The sequence below is a fragment of the Trichechus manatus genome, unplaced genomic scaffold (assembly GCF_000243295.1).
Source record: "Trichechus manatus latirostris isolate Lorelei unplaced genomic scaffold, TriManLat1.0 scaffold00121, whole genome shotgun sequence".
Classification (NCBI taxonomy): Eukaryota; Metazoa; Chordata; class Mammalia; order Sirenia; family Trichechidae; genus Trichechus; species Trichechus manatus.
This window is the reverse complement of record NW_004444057.1, coordinates 5494860-5507251: the sequence shown is the minus strand read 5'-3', so window position 1 is coordinate 5507251 and position 12392 is coordinate 5494860. Positions and strand designations below refer to the sequence as shown.

At 36.6% G+C, this 12392-nt stretch overlaps 2 protein-coding genes across 3 annotated transcripts in view; both read right to left on the bottom strand.

Annotated features, from left to right (window-relative positions):
* Positions 1 to 3112: 3112 nt before the first annotated feature.
* On the bottom strand, positions 3113 to 7051 carry SPMIP10 (sperm microtubule inner protein 10). The gene is made up of 3 exons (XM_004384291.2): positions 6785 to 7051; positions 6150 to 6258; positions 3113 to 3603 (listed from the first exon to the last, which is right to left on the bottom strand). Exons 1-3 carry the CDS (start codon positions 6868 to 6870, stop codon positions 3394 to 3396), a joined length of 405 nt encoding a protein of 134 aa, XP_004384348.1. The 5' UTR covers positions 6871 to 7051; the 3' UTR covers positions 3113 to 3393.
* Positions 7052 to 7057: 6 nt separating this feature from the next.
* PHAX (phosphorylated adaptor for RNA export) overlaps positions 7058 to 12392 on the bottom strand; it is a 15655-nt gene continuing 10320 nt past the window's right edge. Inside the window, exons 4-5 of one of the 2 annotated variants that reach the window (XM_004384290.3) lie at positions 9543 to 9626; positions 7058 to 9213 (exon numbers count right to left, since the gene is read on the bottom strand). In XM_004384290.3, the coding sequence (XP_004384347.1) occupies positions 8944 to 9213; positions 9543 to 9626 (354 nt within the window). In that variant the 3' untranslated portion in view covers positions 7058 to 8943. The remainder of the gene's footprint in view (positions 9214 to 9542; positions 9627 to 12392) is intronic. The other variant, XM_023738685.1, reaches the window with a different exon arrangement.

Sequence of the window (12392 nt, the reverse complement as noted above, 5' to 3'; positions counted from 1 at the left end):
ATCAGGCTGTGACCTGAGTAATGGTGTTGCATACCACCCTAATCCTCTTTAACATAACCTAATCTTGCCTCATTAACTACAGGCAGAGATAAGGATTTGTAGCACATAGGGAAATTACATCAGATCACAAAATAGAGGACAACCACACAATACCAGGAATCATGGCCTAGCCAAGTTGACATATATTTTGAGGGGACACTATTCAATCCATGACAACACCTTAGCTGGACTGACCAAGATAAAAAGAGAAAAGACTCAGATAATCAGAATCAGGAATGAAAGTGAGACATTACTACCAACCTTAAAGAAATAAAAAGGATTATAAAGAACAACTATAGTATAAACAATTGTATGCTGATAAATTAAATAACTTAAATGAAATGGACAAATTTATAGAAAGATGCAAATTACTAAAACTGACTCAAAAAGAAATACTGTTGTTGTTAGGTGCTGTTGAGTCAGTTCCAACTCATAGTGACCCTACATATAACAGAACAAAACACTGCCTGGTCCTGTACCATCCTCACAATAGTTGCTCTGTTTCAGCCCATTGTTGCAGCCACTGGAACAATAAGAAACAGACAACTGGACAATCTGAACAGACCTATAACAAGTACAGAGATTCAATTAGTAATCAAAAAACTAATGAAGTCCAGGCCCAGATGGCTTCACTAGTTAGTTGCATAAAACATTTATAGAAGAATTAATACTACTTTTTCTTAAACTCTTAAAAAAGCAGAGGAGGAGAAAACATTTTCTAACTCATTTTATGAGGTCAGTATTACCGATACCAAAGCCAGACAAAAATATCACAAAAAAAAAGAAAAAAACCACTACAAATAACTCTTATGAATATGGATGCGAAATCTTCAGCAAAACACTAGCAAACTGAATCCAGCAGCATATAAAAAGACTTGTACATCAACCAAGTGGGATTTATCTCAGGTATACAAAGTTGGTTTAATATAAAAAAATCAATTAATGTAATATGCTATATTAATAAAAAACAAAAATCACATGATGATCTCAATAGTTACAGAAAGATCCTGTGACAAAATTCAACACCCTTCATCATACAAATATTTCACAAACTAGGAATAGAAGGGAACTTCCTCAACCTGATAAAGGTCTCTGAAAAACCCAAAGCTACATCATACTTAATGGTGAAAGACTGAAACTGTACCTCCAAAGATCTGGAAAAAGGCAAAAATGCCCACTCTCACCACTCCTATTCAATATTGTACTGGAAGGTCTAATCCGGACAATTAGGCAAAAAAGAAAAAGCATCCAGATGGGAAACGAAGCAGTAAAACAATTCCATTCCTAGATACATATCCAAGAGAAATGAAAATATACATCCACACAAACACTTGCACATGCATGTTTACAGCGGTATTATAATATCTGAAAAGTGAAAACAACTCAAATGTTAATGAGCGGATACACAATGTGATATATCCATACAATGGAATATTATTTGGCCATAAAAAGGAATGAAGTATTGATACATGCTACAACATGGATGAACCTTGAAAACATTATGCTAAGTGAAAGAAGCCAGTCACAAAAGACAACATATTATATGATTCCATTTATAAGAAATGTGCAGAATAGGCAAATCTATAGACTGAGAAAGTAGTTTAGTGGTTGCTTAAAGTTGGAGGTGGTAGAGGGGTGGGGGTGATAGCTAAAGGGTATAGGTTTCTTTTTGAGGTATAAAAATGTTTTAAAATTTGTGATGGTTGCACAAAGCTGTGAATATACTAAAAAAACCCACTGAATTGTAGACTTTAAATGGATGAATTGTATGGTGAATTATATCTCAATAAGGCTGTTTTTATTAAAAAAAAAAAAAAAGCATAAGGCTATTAATCCTCCCCGAAGGACAGACTTTAAATAAATGCAAATATTTGTGTCTAATGAGGGAAGTCTATCTGAGAGGTTTAAGAAGCCTTCTGAAAAGTCCATCAGCAAAAGTGTTACGGCGTCCGTTGTCCACCAGGCAACTCTCCCTTGTACTGGTGCTTCCTGTTCTTCATAACATACATACATATATACAAGATAATTTAAAATGGTTTAACACTTTCAGAAATGTATTATCCAATAATCTATTTTTTGGTGAGGATATGCCAAGAACCTCTCAGATTTGCACTACATCTCCTCTAAAGCTGCAATTTCAAGTATTTTTGATGATATGTGTAAACATGGCCTGGTGGTGGCGTCTCACCTCCTGCACCTTAACGAGGGGGAAGGAGAACCAAGATCAACAGCCCAAGGCTGATTCCTGAGGCAGAAGTCAGACGTTCTTCCTCTGTCAGCCATCTTTACCAATTCTAACACCAACCGTCCCTCCCAAGGCACTCTTTCTCTGCTGGGTTTGATAATTCATTGCCATGGCCACACAGAATTCGCAGACAATACTCATGATTATGGAGTTTATTATGGAAGTAACATTGGAGCTCTGGTGGCACAATGGTTAAGAGCTTGGCTGCTAACCAAAAAGTCAGCTGTTCAAATCCACCAACTACTCCTTGGACACTCTATGAGGCAGTTCTATTCTACCCTATAAAGTTGCTATGAGTGGGAATCTACTCAACAGCAAGCTGTTTGGTTTTTTTGGTTAGAAGGTTACAGTTCATGTTCAGGAATGCTCAGGATACAGTTCTTGCATCAGGACACCATTTTCTCAACTGTGTCCGCATGCCTGTGAGCCAGAGACCTGCTGTCTGACCTGCCTATCTTGGATTTGACAGCCCCTGCAACTACATGGGTCAGGAGAAGCCTCCAACCTGACTCATGGACTTTCCAGCTTCTACAACCATGTGAGCCATTTCCTTGGTATCTCTTTCTCTCTCTGTATATATACATTTCACTGGTTTTGCTTCTCTAGAGTACCCAGCCTAAGACAGGGAGTTTCCTGGGGTATGGCCTGCCTCCAGTATATAAAAGGATGTTCTGGCAAGAGCTCCACCCTGCACTCTTCTTGTTGCCTGACTTCCGGTTCTTGGGACACACACCTACAGAAGTCTCTGGCCTGTGTCCTCACCTGCAGATGTTGGATCTGCCAACCCCTGCAACCCTGTGAGCCAGCAGACGCCTCCAGCCTGCCACCTGACCTGCGGATTTGGGACTTGCCAAACCCATAATTGTGTGAGCCATTCCCTTGAAGTAAATTTCTCTCTATATATATTTATATATGCTTCACTGGTTTTGCTCCTCTAGGGAACCTAGACTAAGACACACTGTTAACAAATTCAACCTGTAGATGAAATACAAATGTACGACGAACTTAAATACTTACCAGAAAGAGAGGTGGTGGATGGGAGAGGAGAAAAAAGAGGGAGAGAGATACACACACACATTGAAACACTTTATTACTTTATTTCTGTTTCATCAGATCAGTCGTCTTCTAAAGCCATGGGAAATCACAGTGCTTTGGTATCTGGAGAGAGGAGAATGCAAAGGCATATCTGCAACTTTTATTTCTGCTGGGCCTCTCCTCAAGACCACCTTACGATCTTCCCCATGGCAAAGCCTTTCACTGTGATTCAGAAACAGAGAGTCTTCTAAAGGGCCACTGTAGATCCCACACGCTTCTGCATGCTAAGAGAGAAAAACTCTGCTGTATATCACATCAAACGTCGCTTTCTAGATAGGTTAAAATGTAAGGTTCCCAAGAGTTTTTCTAACTGTTCCTGTTCAAAAGGAAGGTCTTAGCAGACAGAACATCTCTTTTTCAGTGTTACTCGATTCCCAGGAAGATAAACTTGGAGTCAGACTGTTGAACTCTAGCTTTACTACTTATCATGGAACCTTGTACAAGTCATTTACCCTCATGAGACTCAGATTCCTCAAATATAAAATGAGAATAATAAAGGATTCCTTGAAGACTGAATAAAACGTGAATAAAGAAGCTTTTGTTAACTATTAAGTATTAAAACTATTAAGTATTAAATATGATGTTGCTATTACAGCTGCTGCTGGATAAATAACAGCTATTTGAGGTTACTGACCTAAGTATACATTTATTTCTGGTCTCGGGTACAGCCTTATGCTGTGCTTTCACATACGGTTATAACACCTACTGCAGGAAAAATGGTGAGGGCAAAGGGAAAGAAGGAAAGCATAAGCTAATATTTACTCAATGTGTTCACTTCGTTTGATTTTCTTATTTAATTCTCATGGTAATTCTGTAAGGTAGAATGTTCCATACACTAGTCACTAATTATATCTTAAACGCTGTTAGAAACACTGTCAAGTAAATTGTGAAAGCAAAACAGCTATTAAAAAATTATACAGCTCTAAAGAATAAGGTCAAGAACAAAAATGCGTTGATGCCTTCAAACCAGTTTTTCTTTTCTGATTTCAACTCCAAGTTTACACCCTGAAGTTCTAATGAATGAAAAAGATAAAGTCAATACTAATATCATCATTATGCCAAAGTTATTTAGGGCATTGTAAAATGATAAAAAGTCACTAAAGTACATAAATAGAGCCCAATATTAAGATTGTAGGAACTCTTAACATGAACATATATAAATTTGGTGTTTAAGTCTGATACCTGAGTCTTGATTTCTTCAATTTTTGTTTTCAAAATATCAGACAAAAATACATATGAGATAATCATCTTAGAGCAAATGCAACTTCATTTATTACATTGCATGTGTGCATTTTGTTAAGAAAATAACTGAACCATATTTTTGTAGTGCATTTTATATACCATAAAATGAATTTTGTAATATCAGCCTTGTCTTGGCAAAGTATATTCTTATTCATCATTAACTGCTTAACCATTTGAAATTTGCACATCAGTTATACAAACACATTTCTTACTAAGCATCATAACTTGAAATCTCATAGTCTGAATTTCTATATATTCTATTATCCTTTAAATAAACATTTACCTTTTCACAAAAATGGTAAATCTGAATTTGGAAGATGCTTTAAAACTACTGACTAAATAAGGGCATTGAATGGGCAACGAGTCCTATCCGTAAATCTAGCCACACTGTTCCCATGGCTCTCTAACTCTACAGACAGTACAACTTTAAAAATGCATGCTCTGTACAGCAGTTTTAATATTAATGGCACCTGCTTCTGACTGAGCTGTTTACCAACATACATTGCAAGTTGGCATGATGTAGAGAAAAAGGTGGACCTATAGTTGTGAAAACCTTCAGTAAATCTATTTTAAGTTTGTAACTGGGTTATCTGAATATGATATGCTATTTAACTTTTGCTTGAAACTTTATGAAAGTACATACAAATAGTTTTTGTATATTTATAGCAACATCATGATAAACGGAGAAAAGATTGAAGTTGTTAAGGATTTTATTTTACTTGGATCCACAATCAACACCCATGGAAGCAGCAGTCAAGAAATCAAAAGACACATTGCATTGCGCAAATCTGTTGCAAAAGATCTATTTAAAGTGTTAAAAAGCAAAGATGTCACTGTAAGGACTAAGGTGTGCCAGACCCAAGCCATGGTGTTTTCAATCGCCTCATACGCATGTAAAATCTGGACAGTGAATAAGCAAGACCGAAGAATTGTTGTCTTTGAATTATGGTGTTGGTGAAGAATACTGAATATAGCATGGACTGCCAAAAGAACGAACAAATCTGTCTTGGTAGAAGTACAGTCAGAATGCTCCTTAGAAGCAAGAATGGAGAGACTTCGTCTCACATACTTGGGACTTGTTATTAAGAGGGATCAGTCCCTGGAGAAGGGCATCATGCTTGGTAAAAGTACAGGGTCAGCAAAAAAGAGGACGGTCATCAATGAGACGGACTGACACAGTGGCTGCAACAGTGGGCTCAAGCGTAACGACTGTGGGGATGGCACAGGACTGGGCAGTGTTTCGTTCTGTTGTACATACGGTGGCTATGGATTGGAACTTACTAGATGGCACCTAACAACATACCAAGAAAGAACCCAAACCTGTTGCTGTGGAGTCGATTCTGACTCCTAGTGACCCTACAGGACATAGTAGAACTGTCCCATAGGGTTTCCAAGGGGCAGCTGGTGGATTTGAACTGCTTTTTGGTTAGCAGCCGAGATCTAACACTGCAACACCAGGGCTCCATCTCTATTTACAGACAAATTAAATAGTATAGGTTTTTTACTATGAATATTTATGGAAACATACCTTCATATTCACATCCCTGAATTTCATGCTTTCCTTCCAAGGCATAACATAGTATCTTGGAATCATCCCTTGCTTTAATGAAAACCGTGGCAAATGAACATCAGTATACCTGAAGATGAGGAAGGGAAGAAGAAAGGATATCTTGTGAGTTGAACAAAATCGTTTTAGCATCATTCTAGGGAATGGCAGCTTGTGTGGTGATGTTTGGGCCCTGCTGCAGCTCCAGGACAGAAAGCTGTGCCAGCGTTTGAGATTCCCCTAACAGATAATCAACCCACTAAATCCCAAGTATTACCAAGATCAACATCAAGGGCTGGGTACCTGTAACTCGACGACATGCTGTCCTTTACAATTTGCCCAGTGTTCATTTCAACCTGTTTTTAAGGGAGGCAGCGCACCATGCTTTGCTTCAGGCCTGTTGCCTAAAGGAATCTCTGGCCACAGTCACAAAAATTTGGTAACCAACTTGTATCCTAAATTGACTATATGTTATACACTCAGGTCAGACTTGCTTTCCCTGCTTACTTGCTTCCCTCTGGAATGTAAGGCTTTCTACATAGACACCAAAGGGTAGTACAGAATTATCATCTGTGTAGCTCCCAGACTGAAAAAACCCAGAACCCTTAAATTCTCACTTATAAGGAGCCTTGGATGAACTCTCATCAGAGCAGCTATTGGTGAGTTTAGGTAAAGATGGACAAGTGTCTTTTCCTGAAGCCATAACTGCAGCAATGACAGAATTCTCATCTAGAACTTCGCTAACTCACTAATCTAATTATGACACTACTGTCTCTAATGTAATGTTTTCCTAACTTCATAGCAACCCTGGGCAGTTACATTAGCAGTTAAAGAGTGCCAAGCTCAGTTATTTTCAGTAGGGTTGTTTTTTTTTTTCCCTCTTTTTGAGTAGATCATCTTTCTTATGAGCAATTAAAAAATGGGGATGCTTGCAGATGTATTACAAATTTGACACAAATGTACTAGAAAGTATGTTGGACTAAGCAATTATTACAAATAATCACTTCATGTTAACATTCCGTATTTGCCATTGGCTATAATTTTCCTTTTCTGTATACTGCACATGGTTGATACGGGTCCTTTGTGTTTCACCACCTATTACTTAACATACACTTGAAGGGCGTAAATCGAATTTGCTTAAATTCAAACCAATCCAACCTCTAAGATGTGTTACATTGTAAAATATTTTAGATAATAAAAACTTATTTTAATAAGGAAAGAGTGAGAATGAGCACTTGAGTTACTATGACAGAGAGGTAGACGATTCATCAGGGTAAATCCTACAGGGGTGTGTCTGTAAGATTCATTCAATGCAGATAAAGTAGCCTCAGGCATTAATGCCCTTTAAAAACCTTAACTTTTACTAGCAAAAACCACATGTGGCAATTACATTTTCAAATATTATCTTTCCTGATGTACTATACTTTAAAAATCACCTCTTATAAATTCAGTTAAATGCAAATCCATTTACCTATTTAAAATATTTTCTTGCCTTGGCTGTAGCAATTTTATGAAAGAATGCTTGAGATTAAAAAATAAAGTCACTTGAAGCTCATTAAGGACTGCCAAAAATCTGAATTTATTTTTGCATTGTTTATAAACAAAAAAGTAACCAAAAGTCATTTTCCCTTTCTTTTCCCAATTAAATCCAACTTCAATGACCATATATCTCAGGAACTACTGAAAGACTTCAAGTACATTATCTGCAAAGAATAGTTTTTGTTTCCTATACATTTTGCTTAATATGTTGTGTAAACTATAGTCAAACTCTTGGAACATCTTAAGTAAACTACCTTTATTTTCGTCATTAATAAAAATGAAAAATTTGAAACTTCATGCAGATATGACAATTGTTAACATCTAACTTCCTTAACGTAAGGTAACAGTCCTAGGCAGACTGCCAACTGGAAGATTTTTAAATGTCCATGGTTATACACAGGTTTGGATCACATTCAGTTATTTAGTATATGACCAAGTTAATTAACAAGAAGTCAAAAACAAAGTTAAAGAAGCAATACCTCTTTGAAAAGCTTCTAACATTTATTTACTCCTGATCAAACAAGTGAGAAAAGCCATCAGTATAAACTTATTTTAATTTTAGTCTCTAACTTTAAAATGGCCTATAAGTGTTTAGAATACAGAAAAATCAAATTTGAATACACTTGTAAATAGCTTAACAATTTATGTTTCATCATTGTTGTTAGGTGACTCAATTTCCAACTCATGGTGACCTCATGTGACAGAGTATAACTGCCCCATATGCTTTTCTAGGCTGTAATCTTTACTGGAGCAGATCGCCAGGTCTTTCTCCTTCAGAGCCACTGGGTGGGTTTGAACCACCAACCTACCAGTTAGCAGCCAAATGCTTAACGATTGCACCACCGCTCCTTACATGTCCCATTAGGATCTTTTAATGGAATGTTTTGAAATTAAACACTGTTCATTGCAAAGATAAATCAGAAAAACAAACTTTTGAATGGCATGCCATGACTTGAAAAAAACTGATTATCAACAAGCAATATGCATAATTAACACATGCAAGAGATTGAGAAATTAAATCCTCTGCTATATACTTCTAAGTGTTTTGTCAGATATGAAAAATTTTTAAGTATTTCTATCAGTCAGTCACACTCATCTCCCCATGTATTCATTTTTATTTAAAACAATTCTCTCATCTCAATGCAGAGTACAACAAAGCATTCTCTGTAGGAAGGGCTTATTACAAATGTTATTTTAGAAAGGCTTATTCTTCCAAATGTCCAAAATGTCTAAATCATTAAAAGATGTCTAAATCATGAGAATGATCAACCTCAATGGCCTCCTCTGCATCCAACTTTGTTTCTCCATGTCCTTCCTGTGATTCATCAAGGGAGGCCAGGGCCTCATTTGTGTCACTTGCAAAAGTTTCTCGTGACGTATCATCATCTTCTTGAAAATTCAGACTTTTAATAGCTTGTTTCATCTTTTTCCCCAACACTTGTGTTCTCCTCTTCCTAGCAGCTTTTTTATTTTCATATTCTTTTTGATTTTCAATGTAGAAAATGTCCTATAATAAAGTAACAATTAAGAATTACCATTTATTAAGAGTGTATTACATGGTAGGCCCTTTGCATTCATTATCTCATTTTTCAAAACAAATAAGCAAATATTATCAAGCTCATTTTACAAATGAAGACACAGAGTTCAAGAGATTAAATAAGTCCCCACTGCAAGTAAAGGAAGGAGGCACAAGGTTTATTTGAAATGAGATAATGACAAAATCAGTCCATTTAAGGCAGAGCAGGTGATAGGGATTAGCAGAAAGTGAAGCTAGAGAGGCTGAGTGGAAGTCAAATTACAACAGATTTCAAAAGCCAAGGACATTATCATCTTTACCTTAATTTGTTCCTCGCTGATACTAGGAGTGTTTTTCAGGAGATTCAGAAAAACTCCACCAGGTGTTCTTCTTCGACTACCATTCTACAAAAAGTAATCAAAATAATTATACTAGACTCTTCCAATGCATGGTCAAGACCTCTTTTAAACAGAGAAGTGGCCTAAGACATAACAAGAGGCCATGGAGGTAGGCAAATACTAGATTCAAAGCCCAGTATTGATTTTAACCCTTATAAAACAGGTAACATGATGAAATTATTAAAATTATTAATTTTGGTTTCTTCCTCTATTAAAATGAAGGTTCCTGAAGAAAGTGATATTTTGTCTTTTTCAACCCTCAAATTCGGTGATTTACAAAACCTACATGGTAACAGAGAAAGAAAGTATACCCAGCTCAAGTGACTAATAAATGACCTACTTGTCTGCTTTTATCTGCCATCTGACCAAATCAGTGAATATTCTACCAGCTATTAAAACATATCATAAAGCCTCAATAATGAAAACAGTGTATTACTGAGATAAAACTAGAATGAACAATGGAGCAGAGCAGAAAATCCAGAAATAAGCCAAACACACATGAGCATTTTGTCTAATACAAAGATAGTATCTCAAACAAGAGCTAAAATGGATTATGCAATAGCTGGTGTTGGAGCAACTGGGAAGCCACCTAGAGAAATATTAAGTTGGATTTATATCTCATGCCTTATATTTCAAACAGATCAAAGATTTAAACATACATACATGTCATATGATAGGCTGTAGTTATCCAGTGCTGCTATTATTAACAGAAATACCACAAGTGGATGGCTTCAACAAAGAGAAATTTATTTTCTCACATTCTAGTAGGCTATAAGTCCAAATTCAGGGCATCAGCTCCAAGGAAAGGCCTTCTCTTTCTGTCAACTCTGGAGGAAGGTCCTCGTCATCATCAGTCTTCCCCTGGACTAGGAGCTTCTCTGCTCAGGAACCTCGGGTCCAAAGGACATGCTCTGCTCCTGGCACTGCTTTCTTGGTGGTATGAGGTCCCCAACTCTCTGCTTGCTTCCTTTTCTTTTTATCTCTTGAGAGACAAAAGGTGGTGCAGGCCACAGCCCAGGGAAACTCCCTTTACACTGGATCAGGGATGTGACCTGGGTAAGGGTGGTGTTACAATCCCACCCTAATCCTCTTTAACATAAAAATACAAGCACAAAATGGAGGAAAACCATGGAATAGTGGGAATCATGGCCTAGGCAAATTGATACACGTATTTTTTGGGGGACATAATTTAATCCATGACATGATATACACACACACATAGATACATCTATAAACACACATATAAAAGAAATCATAAATTATGATACACCTATTCATTGGAATACTGGCAAGTGTAAAAAAGAATAAGGAGATTCTCTTTATATAATGACATCTCCAAGCTACATTAAGTGAAAAAATAACAAAATATAGAACAGTGTATACAGCATATTACCATCTGTGTATAAGAAAGGGGGGAGGCTGTGGATGGCTGGAGGATGGGGGTAACTTTTTACTGTATACTTTTATTCTTTCTGATTTTTGAATTATGTGAATGTGTTAACTATTCAAACAATTAAATTTAAAAACCAGAAAAAGAAATCAGTGAATATATATATTTTTGCACGAAAGGTTTTTAGCTTATTTGAGATCACTTCTTAAACTTTATATATATAGGTATATGCCCATTGCAGAGAAAGTACCAAAATTAGATAGGCAAAAGAAGAAAAATCTCCCACAATCCCACTACATATAGGTAACCATTGTAACATTTTGGCATACGTTATTTTTCTACTTTTATATATGACACATATATTTTAAATGCTCCCTCCTCACATGGAAAATGCGATTCTGATGTACAAACTGGTTTATAAACTGTGCTTTTTCATTTAAAAATCCACACTACCTAACCAGGGACACAAAAGATCTATACAAAGAAAACTACGAAACACTACTGCAAGAAACCAAAAGACCTACATAAACAGGAAAATATACCATGCTCATGGATAGGAAGACTCAACATTGTGAAAATGTCAATTCTACCCAAAACAGTCTACAAATACAATGCAATCCTGATCCAAATACCAACATCATTCTTTAACGAGATGGAAAAACTAATCACCAACTTTATATGGAAAGGTAAGAGGCCCCAGATAAGCAAAGCATTTGTGAAGAAAAAGAACAAAGTAGGAGGTGTCACACTACCTGATCTCAGAACCTACTATACAGCCACGGGTGTCAAAAACAGCCTGGTACCAGTACAATGACAGACAGAGACTAATGGAATAGCATCAAGAACCCAGATGTAAATCCATCCACCCATGGTCAGCTGATCTTTGACAAAGGACCAAAGTCCATTAAGTGGGGGAAAATATAGTCTTTTTAACAAATTGTGCTGGCAAAACTGGACGTCCATCCATTAAAAAATGAAACAGGACCCATACTTCACACTATACACAAAAAACTAACTCAAAATGGATCAAAGACCTAAATATAAAACCTAGAACGATAAATATCATTGAAGAAAAAACAGGGACAAAGCTAGGGGCCCTAATACATGGCATAAATACAACAGAAACCATAACTAACAATGCACAAACACCAGAAAAGAAACTAGACAACTGAAAGCTCCTGAAAATTAAACACTTATGCTCATCAAGACTTCACCAAAAAAGTAAAAAGATGCCCATCAACAGATGAATACATAAACAGACTGTGGTACATACACACAATGGAGTACTATGCAACGATAAGGAACAATGATGAATCCGTGAAGCATCTCATAACATGGATGAAACCGGAGGACATTATGCTGAGTGAAATAAGTCAATCACA

Bases quoted from the DNA above. Each gene is read 5' to 3' on its own strand.
- SPMIP10 (XM_004384291.2), bottom strand. From the start codon at position 6,870: ATGGCTTCAGGAAAAGACACTTGTCCATCTTTACCTAAACTCACCAAT. The intron at 6,259-6,784 runs GTGAGAATTTAA...CCTCATCTTCAG, and splicing joins TCATCCAAGGCTCCTTATAA to GTATACTGATGTTCATTTGC. The intron at 3,604-6,149 runs GTATGTTTCCAT...TTTCTCTCTTAG, and splicing joins TCAGGGATGTGAATATGAAG to CATGCAGAAGCGTGTGGGAT.